Raw genomic sequence first — 17342 nt, forward strand, 5'->3', positions numbered from 1 at the left:
TGGCCTGAGAGCTGTGCAGCTCCCGGGAGGACGCGTCCCCAACACCCACTTCTGAAGGGACCAGGGAGCTCAGGCTGAGAAGGAACCTCCCCCCAGAGGCCAGGATCGGCCGTGAACAATGAACCAGAGAGTTCCGCCCAAACAGCAGAGTCAGGGTTTACTCAAGAAATGTCCCCACGGCCAGGGCAGGGGGACTTCACGAGGCCCCGCCATGCAGGATCTCATCCAGCTGTGACTTCTGTGTGTATCGTTCTTTTTCCAAACATTGTGTGTATTGCAGCTGTCCTGTCCCTGCTTCCCCACTGAGCGGGAACTGGGGCTCGGGGGTCAGATAATCTCTTTTAGTCCATGGACCACAGGTCGCCCGGGAGTCATGCTGGGTTGATGGCGCCAACCTGCCCGCAGAGAACTTAGCTGAGTAGGACGCGGGGACTGGGTGGGGCACACACCAGTGGGGGCTCACCAAACCTTGTTTTCCTCCTGGGCGCACAGAAGACATTCGCCAGCCTGCCCTGGAGTTAGGGCCATCACCGAGTTCTGGATACTCTGGCAGGGGTGGCAAATGTGACCTGCCCAGGGAGCTCTCCTCTCCTCCCCTTCTGCAGCCACGTGCCGTGGGGACCATGAATTTACAAAGACAGTGACATCTGTGTGGGGCACCCCACTGCCGGCTATGTGCTACTGAGGCAGGGGCGACAGCCAGAGACGGGCGGTGTCTGTCATCAAGAACAGCCTGACTTACCGTGCGCTGTCTCCTGCCGTGGGAGAGCACACTGTAGTGGCCCGTGGCTGTGGACACATCGGCGACCACACAGCCTTCCCTCTCCTTCCCTGGGACAGAACTAGACACCTTTCCCGCCTCTGTGCGGAGTGGGAGTGGGTACGGCGCGTGCCACTGCCAGACCCAGCTCACGCAAACCTCCCGGACGGGTCCCTCCCCATTCAGGTGGGAGGCAGGGAGATGGCCCCGGGGCGTTCGGAACCTCTGCCGTCCTGGGTCTCTGAATGCCCGCCAGAAGCCGGCCCTGCCACCCCACTCCCCTGCCCAGTGTTACGTGAGCAAAAAAAGTTCTATTGTGTTTGAGCCATAGATTTTTGGGTCTATTTATTATGGAACTAGCGTTAACTAACACAATCATTGCTACATGGCCATAATACATTTATTCTAGAATTGCACATACTTTTTTAGTCACTGAAGGAATGTCCTTGTCCCGCAAGATTCTGAGTTTTCAGAGCTGCAACGTTCAAGGTTAAAGTTGCTGCCAGACAATGGCTGAACCACTGAGGTAGTTGCTTACGCTGCCCGGAGTGTGGGTGGGAAGAACTGCTCGGTGGCTCCCGGAGGCTCCGGGACCATGTGGGTTTCACTTCCGGTTTCCCGCCCACACACAGCAGTGAGATCCCGGTTTCCTCGCCTACACAGTCAGATGCCCTAGCACGGGTCAGCAAACTACGGCCTGCGGGCCTCATCCAGCCTGCAGCCTGTTTTTGTACAGCCCTTGAGGCTAAGAATGCTGTTTACACTTTTGAAAACAAAGAACATGCGACAGAGACAGTCTGTGGCCTGCAAGCCCAAATTATTTACTATCTGGCCCTGCCTTTGGGGCTGCTGGGAGGATGACAGAGCTCAGGCCAGCGCCGGGCTCAAGGCTAGCACGCGGTACACAGTAATGCACACGATACGGCGACTAAAGTCTCCAAAAATAAACCGTCCCACAGCCACATTCTGCGTTTTGTCCAGTTGAAAGTTCTCTCCCCTTCCCTCCAAAGACCAAGACAAAATAAAGAAAAACCTGGAGAGCTACATCTTGATTATCACGGCCACAGATACTTTTAAATTAAAAAGTTGCTGGTAGTCCAAGTGCACGTGCTTGGAGTACGGACTAAGGAGCAGCAGTATTTCCCCTTCGCAGCACCAGGTCTGGAAAGATGCGCTGAGAAAGACTGAAACGTTTTAAAGTGAGAACAAGACCTTAAATAGTATAAAATGTAAAACTGAGCTGGCAACAGTCCTTAATGCTGGTTTTCTCAATCAAACGATTTTGCTGCGTAAATGCGCTTATGACCAAGATCTATTCTGAGTCTCGGGCAGAGAGGACATAAAGCCGGCCTTTCAAAATCCGGTTAGGTGGATGTTGACAAACACAAGGCTTGGCAAAACTGGCCTGATTATAAGGTAGACTAGTTCTGGACATAAGTGATAGACGTCTCACTGGGACAGTTTCTCGAAGTTTGTCTGCAAACACTGGGCCCCCGGGGACGGTGTGTGCATTTTGGGGGACAGAAGTTCTAGTGGTCAAATGAATTAGGAAGACATGGCAGACTGTGCTGTCCTCTTAGAAAGTCACAATGCACATCACGTATCAGAGGTTTGGAGAAACACTACCATATAGGAAATGAGCTTAGCCTTTAACCTCTCCGGGCCTCCCCGCCCCCGCCCTACAGTGTATGGTAACATTGCACAGAACCGGTGCTCTGAAGGACATTTTAGACACACTGTGTGTTTGCAACCGTTCAAGTCAACCTTAACAAAAAACAACAAGAACCTGGTTTTCCCTCAAAAGGATTTGCAGTTTTCCTTTTACAACATGTATCGTCACATCATTAAAAAGGTACAATCTTTGCATGACAACCAGATACTCTCAAACATTACTAGTGAGCTTATAAAAATTAACATTTGGCAAGGAAAAAACAGTATAAAGGTACCCTGTTCCACTCACCAGTGTTAAGAAAAATTCAGTAGAGCAAATCTTTCATATTTAGATCAGAAGAGAGGTGAGAGACATTCTACCTTAGTCATGAGTGGGCTTTCTGTTCTGAAACGAAATGGGGCAGGCCGTGTGTGGTTTCTCTGGATAAGTTCCATTTATTAATCATTGTACAAAAAAATCTTGGCATTCATTTGAAGAGAAAAGAAGTTACTATATCCAAATATTTAATATTTTAACATTGTGAAAGTTCTACTTTTATAACAGGGCTTTTTAAAATGGAGAAAACTTTTGGAAAAATTTTAAAAAGAAACTTATGATTTATTAGAGTACAGGATCCAAAACACGTTTTTAGAAAAATATAAAGTGCCCAAATACCAACTTACACAGGTGATGCAGGCTTCCTGGAGCCGAATGAAGCATTCATGAAGAAACACATTTAAAAACAGTCTAGATACATATTTACAGTTGGGTCAGTAAGGGTAAAACCATCTTTCTTGGCTTTGATGTTACTCTAACAAAAAAAAGAAATCAAACCAGAAAACCAACAATTATAACTCTCAGCATGCTCCACAGTCTCTTATTAATGCATCTCGTTAATATGAACTCCTTATGATCTAATTTTCACCTTTAAATGAGAGTAGTGTAAAATCCCCCCAACCTCGGGCAGGCTGGGTGTTGGGAGTGGTCACATTTTCAAATGCAAGTTCAAATCGTTTGACGGATGGGGAACTTGGGTACTAGACAATAGCTAATTTAGGCTGGAAGGAGCTGGCTGGCCACGTCCCCATCGCTAAGAACTGCTTCACAGCCTTCACTCGCTACCAAGTGTCTCGCGTGGCTTCCCCGCCCCGGTCATCCCAGGGTTCCCAAGGGTAAAAGAGAAGCAGTCATTCAACATGGAGTGAGAATACTGCATGCAAATGAGCGGATCACAGCCCCTGATGCCTCATTCTAGAGCAACTGCATTATTTTAAACGCTGATAGCAAAGTAACTAGGTCCTAACTCCGGAAGTTAGCTTCTACTGGTTAATTACAAGATTAGCTCGCTTGAGAACTGGTGGGCCGAGAGTGGAGGGGGTCCCGGAGCTGCGGGAACCCTCGGCACCTTCCCGCTCAGTCACTGAGCACGTGGAACAGGAGCCAGTGGCATCTGAACAAAGTCGGGCTCTCCCGTGAGACTTCAGGACACGTTTGTCCTGATGCTTTCAGGGCACTGGTGGCTCGAGACAGATTACACACACGTGTCCCTTCCCGTAACTCCAACGTTCTTAAAAGTAAAGACACTATTTCTTTCTACCCCACCACATTCAAAAAGGTCTTCAAGTGACTCTAAGGAAAGAAAAAGGGCATGAAACCACTTTCTTCCTTAAAAAAAAAAAAAAAATTTTTAAAGGTTCATTACTTCTTTTTTTCTGATAACAAAAGCAAAACCTCATTTTTGGTCTTTGGAGACCAAGGATGATTTCTAAGAGCAATCATTTTAATATCAGATTTGCACGGTACATCTCACTACAAAACAGAACTTATCGCTGATTTAAGACCTACTCATGAACTGAAGCAGATTTTTAAAATAAAAAAAGTAGTCATTTTAAAGGGAGGAATAGCTGATGAATGTGGAAAAATCCATTCACAAAGGCCATTACTATGCATTTTCTCAAAGCATTTTATGTAATAAAATAGAAAACTAATGATTTGCAGAGATGTGCATAAATCCAAGAGAGGAATATGGAAGGGAAAACTGTGTTATTCTCCCAATGTAAATTTAAAAAAAGATAAACACTGGAAATCTGTGTTTCACGTATTAGAAAAAATAAATTCAAACGATTCTAATTACCATTAGCGTGTTAATGTCTCCGTCTCTAAGGCGCTGCCAAGATAGCGCACAACTTAACCTCTGAATAGGCAACTAAACTCAGGGTGAAGAGACAGCAGTCCTGCCGTGGGACTGCACGTGTTCCGCAGAGGAATCAGAAAGAAACACTGCAAACGTAGAACCCCATCTGCCCAGCAAATGAAATGTTCGGAGACAAATGTAGACAGACATTAAGAAATGGAAAGTGAACAGAAAGAATGCTCATAAGAGTGTCGACTGTGAGACCTCATGACGACAGAATGTCACAAACTGTCACCACAGGACGAGCATACAAGCCATGCCACTGACACAGTGCCTTTCAAATGAATTCACTAGTGTAGGCGGAGAGCAACATTGTCTTTGCAGCTGTAGGAGAGCACACGTTATCTAAACCTAGGAGGAGGCAACCAACCAGCACTACTGGTTAAGTGGCTTTCCTGGTGGTGTGAACCAGAAGGATCCGTGGAGACACCTTCTTCCGGAATCCTGTTCTCTTGGAAGGTAGCAGCAGCAGCAAAGGTACAATGTCCTCTACTAGACGTTACTCGTCTATGTTCTCTTTCTTCGCACTGTAAATATTCTGCACCGTTTCATAGACAAACTCCAGATCCTCTGGGTACCGGATCTCCAGCTCCGCGTTTGGGATGTAGTGAGTGCCGGTAAACTCTGAGAAATAGCGTCCCACGTCAGGGTGCGAGATTTCTTGGGGCTCCACGTTATATTCCAGGTTTTCTGTTGGTAAAGAGGCACATGGACAGTCGCATTACGATTTAAATTTCTGCAGCATCTTTTACCCAGAGAACCTCCTATCGCCCCTTTCAAGGGGCATTTTTGAGGTGGAGGAGAGGGAAAGGGAGAGACTGAGATGTAGGTGACGGGAGATAAAGGCAAGGTGATGGGGGAAGGCGTGCTGGGGGGAGAGGGGGGACCCCAGAGAGTTCCACACGAACAGAAGTGTTTTCCTGTTCTCTGAGCAAGACGTTTGGCTCCAGCAAAACCCCAACAGAGTCTTTTGGGGACCAGCAAACTAGAGACTCATCATGTTCCTCTGATCTGACCCAACAAACAGTCAAAGTACGGGACGAGAGTATCCTTCCCTGCTCATTGCTTGCCAGTGGCTGGACTTCTGAAGCAGCTGGGTCATTTGGTGACAAGTCTCGTCCCTGTCATCCTTACCATCTACTAACGGGAGCCCCGCCCACACGGACCACTCCTGCCCACCCCAGGTCCTTTCGACACTGGCCGTGTGCTTGCAAGGTGAGCAGCCGCTTCCCAGGGCCGCCGGGAGATGCAGCAAGAGGGATGGGAAGCGGTTTGCGCCCCTGGATCCTGCCTGGGTATCAGCCGTTGCTCTCTGTACCGTCTCCTAGGAAACCCACGCCACCTCTCCCTGCTCTCTATTTTGCTACTAGAGAAAGAAATAGAAAATACGGCCTTTAAAAGAATAATTTAAAAAAGATAATACAGGAAAGGTATTTAAAAGGCTGAGATCCTTTGGTATGTCGCCTCCCCTCCCAGAAGTATATGAAACACAGCCTCGCCACGGGCCCGACGAGAGGACGGCGTTTCGGGCGCCCTTCCTTGCTGGCCACAGAGGCCCGGCCCAACCCTGCATGTGGCCCGATCCCCTGGTTCAGAAGGCCAGCCATGTCTTCCGTGACCTGGCCCCGTGAAGGAAGGAGCTGGGCCAGGCAGACTGTCCCATTGTTCCCAGAGCAGCCTCAGTTCTGCTCAACACGAAGCCATCGATTGATTCGAGTGTCTCTGGGTGACGCTCTCCAGTGGGCTAACAAGCATACACAGTGCAGTGCATTATTTTTGAAACAGCTTGGTTAAACCACCTGAAATACAAAGGGCATTCGGGGCCCCGAATCCCCAGAGCACGGAGGACAAACACAGGCATCTTTCTGACGCATTGACTCTTAAGTGTTATTTGTCTCTGGGGAGCAGGAAAAGCAGCTGCATAATTCAATCGGCATTTTTTTTTTAAACCACAAAACAGGAGGATTTAAAGAAAATTTGTGCTACTATGTTGTTTTAGGCTGTTTCTTCAGACTGTGGCTGGGGATACAGAACAGTTTAAAAATCACTGCTGCTGAGAAATCACGTGCAAAGATGAACGTATGGGAGCTGTTTATCTTAACAGTACCGATGACAGGGAACTTGTAAACACGTTCCTGCTGTAGGTCACTGGGTAAATAAATGACGGCATGCGAATTCAGCAAAATACTAGGCGGCCACGAACAGGAGCGGCCTGTTTTCAGACCCTGCGGGGAGGCAGGGGTGGGAGTATGTATTACTTAGACAAAGCCTGGAAGGCCCCCATCAGCGGCTGCTCTGTTACATGGCATAGCTACCCAGCTTAAACTGGGCACTTACAATGTGCCGGGCACTGCGGTGGCTTCGCAGGCACCACGCCATGTAACCACCCCAGGAGGAGTCCCCTCTCGGTTCCCTTCTGCAGCTGCGTGAGCTGCGGCGTAGAGCTAAGCCGCTGCCCAAGCCTCACCCTGGACTCAAACCCAGATGGTGGAGTCCAGAGCGGCAGGGAAGGAGGCCCGAGAACCCAACAGCACAGAGAAAGGGGGGCGGGGCTGGGTGAGCCCAGAGCGCCCTGCTGCCCCGGAAGGGGCAAGTCTGTGGTTTCAGGACCTTCGGTTTTTCAAAAAGGAAACCAGGCAGTCTGCTAACCGATCTCTCTCCGCTGTTACCATTAGATCCCTAGAGATGATTTTATGTTTTTCATTATGTTTTACATTTTTCAGAGGTTGGAATTGGGAAAAATCAATAAATGTAAAAAGAAAAATAAAACCCAACCTGCAAATGCTTCAAAATGCCCTTTCCTGCCCCCCTGCCAGGGCCGTCTCCCTCCCCACATCCAGGGAGGTGGCCACTTAGTGAGGCGTCACGGGCGAAGCAATCCCGGCGTGGTGGCTTAACCACGCCAGCCACCCCGGGCTTCACGTTTGGAGTTTCTTGCAGAGCTGCACAGAAATGTGAGAGGGACGGCGAAGAATCTGGGAATCCCACGAAGACATAAAAGTCCCTTTGCTCTAAGGGGACCGCTGCTGCTAGTCCTTAGGCAGCAGGACAGAGACATTTAAAGTAAAAAGAATTTGAGCAGGTAACTTAGAACAACTGCTTTGCTGCCAGTTTGTCTAGAACAGTAGTTCTCAACTGGGGGAATCTTTTGCCCCCAAAGCGACATTTCTCAAGGTCTGAAGACCTTTTCGGTTGTCATAATTGAGAGCTGCTACCGGCCTGGAGTGGGCAGGGGCCAGCGATGCCGCTAAACATCCTACATGCACAGGATAGCCCCCACCACAAAAATCATCTAGGCCCAAATGTCGCCGGGGCCGAGGTTGAGAACCCTGCTCTAGAGAAACGTGGCCCTATGTTTTAGCACCGTCTCTCTCTCCCTCTCTTTCTCTCCAGGTATTAAGTCGCAGCCTGGTGTTGGTAATACTGAGCGTCTGTTGGGAGGAGGGAAGGAAACGCAGTTATTATGCACCGATCTGCGGGGACGAGACTGGGCACCTGCTGCACAGAACCCTGACGTGGCCCAGAGCAAGAGGCAGGAAGAGTCCAGGCAGGAACGCTGGGAACCCACGCGAGGGGCGATGACAGTGCTTGAGGGGGCTCCAGCCCCAGCCCCGACTGCCAGAGAGGAGCAAGGACCGGACTCAGTGCATTCGCCTGCCTGGGCTCCCGGCCTGCTGAGGAGCAAAAGAGGAAAGAATAAAAAGGAATTTTTTAAGGAGAAAACAAGATAACAAAGTTGGCAACTATGTACTATGAAGTTTGGAAAATAAATGCCAACCCACCAAGAAGGTTTTCTAACAATTTACGAAGATGACAAATCTAAGTCACACAAAACTTACTTGAGTAAAACATGAACAAAGGACCACTTGAAACTTCTGGAAAATCCAGAAAAGTCTTTCCAAATTCCCTTGAAGTATTCAACGAAATGCATCTCCTTATTTTATTTTAAATTTTTAGTTACCCCCAAAACATACGAATACACACTATGGAAACACCACCTACGAATCCTCCCTGGGCACCTGTCCTTACCTGGCCCCCTCCTGCCCTCCTGAGAGGAAGCCACCAGCAGTGTGAGTGTGTCTTTCTAGTCCTTATTCTATGAGCACACACATAACTTATCTAAGTACCCTACATACTTAAGGAAGATTTAGTATTGTTTTATGTGTATTTATTTATACAAACCATACTCAAAGCATTTACCAGCAAATGGCTTCTTTAATTGCAGCTTGGTATTCCACAGTATGCAGAGACCCCAAGTGACCACGCGGGTCCTTATGAATGACAACTGTCTTGCTATTTTAACAAGGGGACCACAAGCCTCCCTGCACACGTGTCAAGGGATCAAGGGTGGAACTGCTAGGTCGGAAGAGAGTGAGCACTTGAGAGTTCTACAATTTAACGGACAGGACCGAAGTACCCCCCAAAAGGGCTGTGCCCCTTCACACTCCACCCCCGATGCAGGGGACCCTCACCCGCTCCCCACCCCTGCCAGCACGTGCAGATGCCGCGGACTGTGAGTGGGGTGGGGAACGCAGGGGTGGAAAGTTGAGTTTGGAAGTGTCAGACAAATAAGAGAGAAGGGAACTAACATTTGGCAAGGACACAGCATGTACCCCGCATTCTATGGGGTGCCTTATCATTACAGACAAAACACATCTAAGAACTAGATTTCCACATGGCGGTTGGAGTCCCGATCTTCCAATATGGGCGGCTGACCTAAATTCAGAGCATCTGTGACAGTCGCTTTCCACAGTATCTGGAAGTGAGGACTGTGGTTGGAACAGGAGTCGGGCTCCCCTGCCGAGGGCCAACACGGTATTAAGCACGCCCCCTAGTGGGAACAAAAGTCACAGCCGCATGGGGCTGTATAGATCCGTCAGACTGAGGGCAGAATTTACTCGCTGTGCAAACTAAAACTATATGAAGGTGTCATACATGTAGGTGGTTTATAATTCACCCTTCAACTCTCTGTGGACAGCTAATAATTAGAAAAGCATTATTAATGGGTTCTATTAATAGGAGCACTGGAGCCAACGGTTAAAAATTTAGCAAGTTTAAAAACTAAGTTTAATACAAACAAATTAACCCAGAAATGTTCAAAAACTTATTTAAGTGTTTTTAAAATTTAGCCTTTCAAGGTCTCCCACTGGCTAAATATGGGCTAATATGAGCACAAGTTGTCTCACATGATTATAACGCATTGAATAAATAAAAATCCAGGAATCTATGGTAGGGAGGGGGGCTGTACAGATGAGGGGTGGAAGGAGAGTCGGAGGGAGGGGAGAGCTCTTGTGCACACGAGTAGAGAGAGGAGCAGCAGGAAATCACCGCCCTGCAAATCTCATATAATAATTTAGGCAAAGCTGTTCACTGGGCGCTGGAGCCAACCATGATGTGAAAGGTCACTGGGGAACAGGGTATTCACGGATGTCACAGCATGATCCCATGGGTTTGTTAATTGCAAAGGGAACACTGTCCCCTGTGGTAAGTCATTGTCTTAGCCAGGGGACCAAACCCCGCATCACTCAGAGTGGGACACAGAACACCACGGGCCTCTGGACGAGACGCAACGTGAAGCACACAGCGTCCGACGTTAAGTATTCTACACAAAAATATTTAACCCGATCTGATCAAGCCTCAGACTTAGCGAGAGACACTAAAAAGAAATAACAGTCTAGTGCAGTGTATAAGTCCTGGTTGGATCCTGATTTTTAAAACGATAACAAAAAGGTGTAAAAGTTATTTTTGTGACAATTGGGAAATTTGAAAACTGAATTGTTAGATATTATAAAACAATTATCATTTATAAGGTGTGATAACGTAACTGTGGAAATGCAGAGAAATGTGCTTATTTTTAGAAGATGCATGATCAAGTATTTAGGTCACGATGTCTGCAATATACTTCCACATGCTGCAGAAGGTTAAAGTCTCTATAGATAAAACAAATATGGTAATTGTTAACTGTTGAATCTCCTGAAGGGTGAGTGGGGTACTTGATATATTCTTTTAACTGTTCCACATGTTTAAAATGCTCTTAACCTAAAGTTGTAAGAAAAAAAAAACACCTCTCATTCATCACACACTCTTTCTACTCGTCTCATTCCTTATTCCTCTGTGCCCAAGCTGTCTCTCTTGGACCGGATTCCCTCCTCCTAGAATGCGAGTGTCGCCCGGGGGTCTGGAAGGTGCCGGTGCTGGGACAGCCCTGAGTGAGCAGAGCAGGCTCAGTCACTGCACTCTCGGGGCTCGTGGTGGCCGAGGGGGTCATTCAGTGGGAGATGAAGGACGGGGAGGGGCTCCGACCGGAAGGACAGGGTGCTCAGGAAGAGCAGCTCGGGGACATGTGGCCTGATCTGGGGGTGGGGGGTGGAGGCAGGGGTAAGAAGAGCTTCTGGAAGGAAATGACAGGAAACCAGGCCTGGAGCAGGTAAGGGGGCGCAGCCTGCCAGTCAGGAGCAGCTGCAGGCGTGAGGACCCGAAGGCGAGCAGGAATGGTGACCTCAGGGGACAAAGTGTTTGATGGGGCTGGAGTTTGAGGGGTGGGCGCAGAGACGAGGCCGTAGGGGAGGGCCCACATCCCACATCCTCATAAAGCAGCGTGACTGCCAAGGGGAAACGCCTGACAGTTCCAGCAGCGAGTGACCTGGCCAGGCGCGGGCTGGGAAGATCCCCTGGCTACCGCTGAGGAGAAGGCTCTACGTGTGGCGGGCGGGCCTGGGGGCAGGCGCCAGTAGGAAGTGATGCGAGCAGAGACTCAGGCCACAGCGACAGAAACGCAATGGCCACTCGGGAGAGAGCGGTGGGTCTCTGGCCAGCTGGACGTACGACGAGGATGAGCCGACAGAAGCAAGAAATGGCCCCAAGTTGTGCCGTCACGAGAAGGGACATGCGGGAGCAGGGTGGGCGGGCGGCACGGTGAGTTCAGGGTGAGGAACCTGTGAGAGGCAGTGATGAACCCCGCCCTCCGCCCGGGCTCTCCAGGTGCGATGCCCAGGGGCTGTCACAGAGGTGGGCACGAGCCCAGGGGAGAGCTCAGGATGCAAACGTGGCTTTGGGCGTCGCCAGCACAGGCACAGCTAATGAGCCAGAAGGAGGAGACAGCCCAGAGAGTCCCGTGGGGAGAGAAGGCCCTGAACAGCGCCACACGCTGGACATGCGTGGGGGACCCTGCGAAGGAGCTTCTCCTCATCCCTGCAGCCTCAGGAAGCGCTCACTGACCGGGTGCCACACGGCTGCTGGCACAAGGCAGACGCTATCACGGCGTACTAACAGCGCTGTGGGGTCAGAGTTTTCTGTCTCAGAAAACCTTAAAATTAAAATAGGCAATTTGCTAATATTACCCAAGAGACAATTTGCTAGCATTACCTGCAATCATTTAGTTCCATCTGCAATTTAGAGATGGTAAAACTGACAACCAGACCTTCAATTCTTTTCTGAAGTCATTACAATATTGTGACGGAACCTTACGTTGCCTGTGGACTCAGATATGACTAGAGATTAATTTCTGAGTCTTTAGCACAGACACTGGTCAAATCTAGAACAACCTAAAACCAAATGCTCATTTTTACCTCCTCTAAAAAGCCCGTTTTCAAGTCAATATAAAAGTTTCTAGAAACTCAAACATCAAGTATCCAAAGTCTTAACAGCAACTCCATACAACAGACAATGACCGCGCAGACACTGGCCCACAGTGGTCAGAAAGGAAACTCCCCTCTATGCTGGTGACAAGCTCTGTGATGTACAGTCTAAGATGCTGACCAAGTGACCAGTGCTGGTACAAATGGCCCAGCAGATCAGTCAATCATTTCTAAATCATTTGTTGATTTTTAGAAATCAATAGTATTTTTTTTATTTGTCACAGCTTCAAGAGCTAAATCCTGCTGTGGGAGCCTCCATCTGACGAGGGGACCACAGTAAACTCCTCTCACGCCTGCTCGTCAGGCTGATACGGTTCAGCGACCTGCAGTCTCTGTACACAGATTTCTCTTGCTACTGCTGTGATGGAGAATTAACATGAAAACTTTTCCCAGCCTTTTCGAAGCTTCCGAGATTTTCATACAACTTATATTTCTATTATTGGATTATTCAGAACATAATACTGAGTCAGGCCAGATATGCAAAGCTACAGCATGACAGTTAGGGATAAGGCTCTTCGCCAAGCCGCCTGACTTCCAGTTCATACCCTGACCGGGCTCTCAGGTGCCTCAGTGTCCTCATCCAGACAGCGATGACGACGGTTCTCCAACGGAGTTAGTGTCCATTAGAACACTGCCTGTCACAGAGCAGCACTATGTTGGCATTCATGTTCGTTTTTATTTATCATTAACATGAGTGAAGTATTAATTAATGTGAACGAGGCAGACAATGAATTCATCCTATTAAACGGTGGTGAAATTCAACAGGGACAAAGAAACGGAGACTCACCCCGAAGGCATTCTTGTCTCTAACCTGCCTCCCCAGGCTCTGTCCTCGCCCATCTCAGATCTGCCCGGGGCAAGCACCTGCCAGGGCTGACGGCAGCGCCCAAACGCCTACCAAGCACCTGCTAGCTCTCAGGTGCGCGTACAGCCGGGCTGTGGGCTGCAGTTCCCACACGTGGACGCACGAGGGCGCCTCTGCGGCCAGCAGCCACAGCCTCCAGAAGCCGGAGAGTGCCGGGCGGCCCCAGTGTGTCCACTTGGTGCCCTCCAACCAGGCAGGCAGTGTGGGCAGGGCAAGGATGGCCCTCCTTGTCTGGGGGGAGCCAATGGCAGGGAAGCAGCACTTTCAGGAATTTGACTGGCACAGGCAGTGGCCAATCAGATCAGAGAGGGAGACCCTGGGGAGAGAGAGAGTGCGGGACTATTTCACCCTCCATGTGGCCGCAGGAGGGCAATCCACCCATGTATAGCTGACTATCAGTCCCAGTGAGGTGAGCCACGGCACGACTGCCATCACTGAATGTATTAATGACCCCTGAGTCCTCACATGTGTGCTTAAAATAAGCCGGGGTGTCATGAAAGGTACCAACAGAAGGAGCCACTTACCTTGGGCTGCGTATCTACAAGAACCATCCTCCACTAGGACGTTATAGAAAGGCTGATGGTGGCCGTGCGGCAGGCTGTGGACGTTCATATTCCGGATCCACTCGTGTCCCATCATGCAGGTGGGGTCCCAGCCATAGATCACACAGTTATAGCCATACCTAATCGACACAAGAGCACGGCACATCAGGTCCCCGGGGCCCTGTCACAGCAACCGGGAAACGCACACAGAAGTGGTTTGGCTCCTCTGAAGCTCACGCTCTTGCCACCTTACCTGCTTTCACTCCACGGTGAGGCATTTTTCAGGACACCGTGTCCCTTTTTATGAACCCCTCTACTTATCAACACAGCACTTCACTTGGAAAGGAATGAACTTTTCAACAAAGAGGGATGGTTATACAGACGGAAAAAGGTATTGGGACTCTGGCCTGACAACAAGACACCAAAACCAATTCTAGAGAAACGAAGACCTAGATGTGGAACGCAGAACTTTTAAAATATAAAACAGCTTCATGACTCGAGACAGGGAAAGAGTTCTTAAACAAGGCACTAAAAATACACTCTTTAAAGGAAAAGACTAACTAATCTGACATCATTAAAACTAAGTGACTAATGAGCCCTGACTCAAAAACTAAAAAATATAGGACGATTGGGGAAACATGACTTCTGACTAGATGTTTGAGGAGGTTAAGGAACTGTTTTTTAAGCTGTGATAACAGAGAGAGAGAGAGAGAGAGAGAACCTTTACCTGTCAGAGATACAGACTGAGACAGCTACAGATGAAATGACAGCTGACATTTGTTTCAATTAATTCCGGGAGAAGGGTATGGAGAGTGGATGAACCAGTAAAGGCTGACCTATTACGGTAACTGCTGACGCTAGAGGATGGGAACGTCACGTGGCTCATTATCTACTCTTGTATATGTTGGAAAATTTCCATAATAAAGTTAAAAAAAAGAATACAATAAAAGAATGGAAAACACTAGCCCAAAACTGGGAAAAGACATTTGCAACATAGAGACTAGTATACAGGATAAAGAACTATAAATCAATTAGGAAGACTAATAACTGAATAGAAAAATAAACAAAATACTTGCAGAGGTGCTTACTAAAAGGAAACTTGGGTGGCTAGTAAACACATAAAGAACCTCAACCTGCTCAGTAATCAGGGAAACATAAATTAAAACCACAATGAAATACCACTTGCCATTTACCACGTAAGTACATTTTTAAAGGCCTGGCAATGACACTTGGCAAGAAAAGGAACAACTCAGCTCCTAGCCTGCTGGTGGGACATAAATCGGTCCAAGCACTTTGGATACAATTTAATTTTGCTTAGTCAATAAACCATGTGCACATTCTATGGCCCAACACAGCCCTACCCACCACTCAGATTTGAACTGCTTGAGACTGAGGGACACGAGAGCAAGAACAATGAGGGAAGGAGAGAAAAAACTCTCGGCTTACAGAGTTGCTTCCATCTTCCTGCACAGAGAAGGGTCAAACACCTAAAGGCTGCTAAAAACACCAGAAGATCTCAGTTAGGAAAGTGAGTCGCTGCTTAAACAACACAAAGGTTGAAGACACGGTTCAGCTTTCCGTCGTTCCTGTCGTGGACACTCGGTAAACAATCGACTAAAGCTGCACAGTCGCTGCTTCCAGAGTCAGGCCCTCCTCCGACTGTGTCATTGGCAACTGCCGATGAGACACGCACGCGTGTGTCCTCCGCCGCCCCCTCTGGAACGGACACCGCAGGACAGGACGATCGATGGCACTCACCTCTTATGCTTCATAATGAGCCCGATGGAGTAGCAGACGTCTCTGTGCTTCTCATCGGAACGCAGCTTCACCTCCACGCCTACCTCCTCCTTTTTGCGCTCTATGTGCTCTAAAGTGTGCTGCACCAGGTAGCCCACCGCCCCGTGCTGCCCGGGGTCTAGGGTTTGGATGTGCTGGAGGATGTCAAGCACCTTCAAGACAAGACAGAAAGACTAGGAGATAATATTTTCAGCTAGGCCTTTTCTTTTTCGCAGCTTGGGATTTAGACCTACCTACCTAGCCTAGCAAAGGACGGCAAGGGGCGGCTGGCTGTTCTCTGACCGACTCTCACCAAGTCAGCGCCGTGTGCGCCCAGGGCAGCCCAGCCCCACCAGTGTGAACGCACGGGGTTGTGCAGAAACCGGTGTACGGGAGCGAGCACTGGCTGAGCAGCCACGGGCTGCCCTCTACGGCACGTTTGGATTAGGTGGACTCTAACAGGGTCTAACGCTCTTCATCAGTGTGGAAATTGTGGGAATCCCAAATTTGCTAATACACAGAAAGGAAACAATTTGAACCTGCCACTCTTGGATTGGGAGGAAAAAAATGGCAAACTGCTTTCATCAAGAGACCAAGAGGACGTTTTGACACAAACGCTGGATAAGATAAGAGGGTCACAGTGAGGGCACGAGAAGGACGAGTTCGCTTGGTTGATGATGTTACATTACAAGGAAGCAGGTGTATCAGGGTTCTGGGATCCTACTGGCCACTTCAGGGACCTTAACTCATAATGGAATTCAGTTCAAGTGGGCAGTGGAGAAACCACACCCACGCAGAACTCAAACCACTACAGTAGCTTGTAGCAGCACGACTGTCCGACTCCGCTGTGACATTCTCTCCACTGTACGTGGTGCCTCTACAGAAAAATTAAAATCCAAATAAAGCCAAAAAACCCCCACATACATGCAATTATTTAGCACCCCTTATGTTTACAGCACTTGGCATGGGGTCCCTGACAAGTTTCTCCTTCCAGTTTAACCGAGTCCTAAATTCCAGCCTGCTTAGCAGACAAAGCAACCTGGACTGCAGGCCCAGATCCCTCAGACCGGCTGTTTTTACCTCTGAATTCGTTTCTTCGCTTATCAGATAATGACTAATCACTGTCCTACTATTTCCTGATACATTTTGAGCCTGCAGAAGTGTCGTGAAAACTAGTTTCAGGCAACGTAAGACGTTATTATTCTAAAACCCAACCTTGTCTTCCAGATTGAGATTCGCAGGATCCTAATATTCATCGAACACTTATCCTCTGCTGGTCACTGGGCCAGGCCCAACGTACTTTTTATTACACTTAATCTCCTAATTTGAAGGTCATTAATTTCTTGACTTTCAAATTGGGAGTTAAGATTATGTGGAAAGAAAAAATGACCTTTAGTCCCTGCCAACCTCCACAAGAGGAATCAGGCTTAGTGGCCTGAGGTCACAGGCTATGGAGACACGGAGTGAGGCTGTGACCCTGGGTCTGACTGTCAACTTTAGGCCTCAGCCACCATCATACTAGGGCAAGAGAAGGAGCATTTTAATTAACTACTACGAAAAGTTTCAAACACATAAAAATGGGCAGAATGGTATAACCCTGAGTACCACAAACCCAGTTTCAACAAGAATGGACTGACAGCCACTCCCTATCCATTTCCAACTTCCAAGAGGGCACTTTTAATTTGGGGACCCTGGCAGCGTTGATCCTTTGTAGCTAAAAGCACCCTACTTGAACACGAAGCATCTATTTGCAGTGCTTGCACAATGGCTGTCCTTGTGGACCGGCGTAGTTCCAATCAGTCACTTTCTTGCCCCTCTGCTGGGCCCCACGCACACAGCTCCCCCTCCTTTCCCGGCACTGGCCGCCCCCCTCCCACAGATGAGTAAAATGGCCAGAACGTGGGTATCTTCAGAGCA

General features: G+C 48.7%; 1 protein-coding gene across 2 annotated transcripts in view; it reads right to left on the reverse strand.

Moving 5' to 3' along the window:
* Nucleotides 1-3009: 3009 nt before the first annotated feature.
* FBXO21 (F-box protein 21) overlaps nucleotides 3010-17342 on the reverse strand; it is a 36871-nt gene continuing 22538 nt past the window's right edge. Inside the window, exons 10-12 of one of the 2 annotated variants that reach the window (XM_069496750.1) lie at nucleotides 15408-15598; nucleotides 13632-13789; nucleotides 3010-5295 (exon numbers count right to left, since the gene is read on the reverse strand). In XM_069496750.1, the coding sequence (XP_069352851.1) occupies nucleotides 5105-5295; nucleotides 13632-13789; nucleotides 15408-15598 (540 nt within the window). In that variant the 3' untranslated portion in view covers nucleotides 3010-5104. Of the gene's footprint in view, nucleotides 5296-13631; nucleotides 13790-15407; nucleotides 15620-17342 lie in introns of both variants that reach the window. The other variant, XM_069496749.1, reaches the window with a different exon arrangement.

Source organism: Eulemur rufifrons, chromosome 21 (assembly GCF_041146395.1).
Source record: "Eulemur rufifrons isolate Redbay chromosome 21, OSU_ERuf_1, whole genome shotgun sequence".
NCBI lineage: Eukaryota > Metazoa > Chordata > Mammalia > Primates > Lemuridae > Eulemur > Eulemur rufifrons.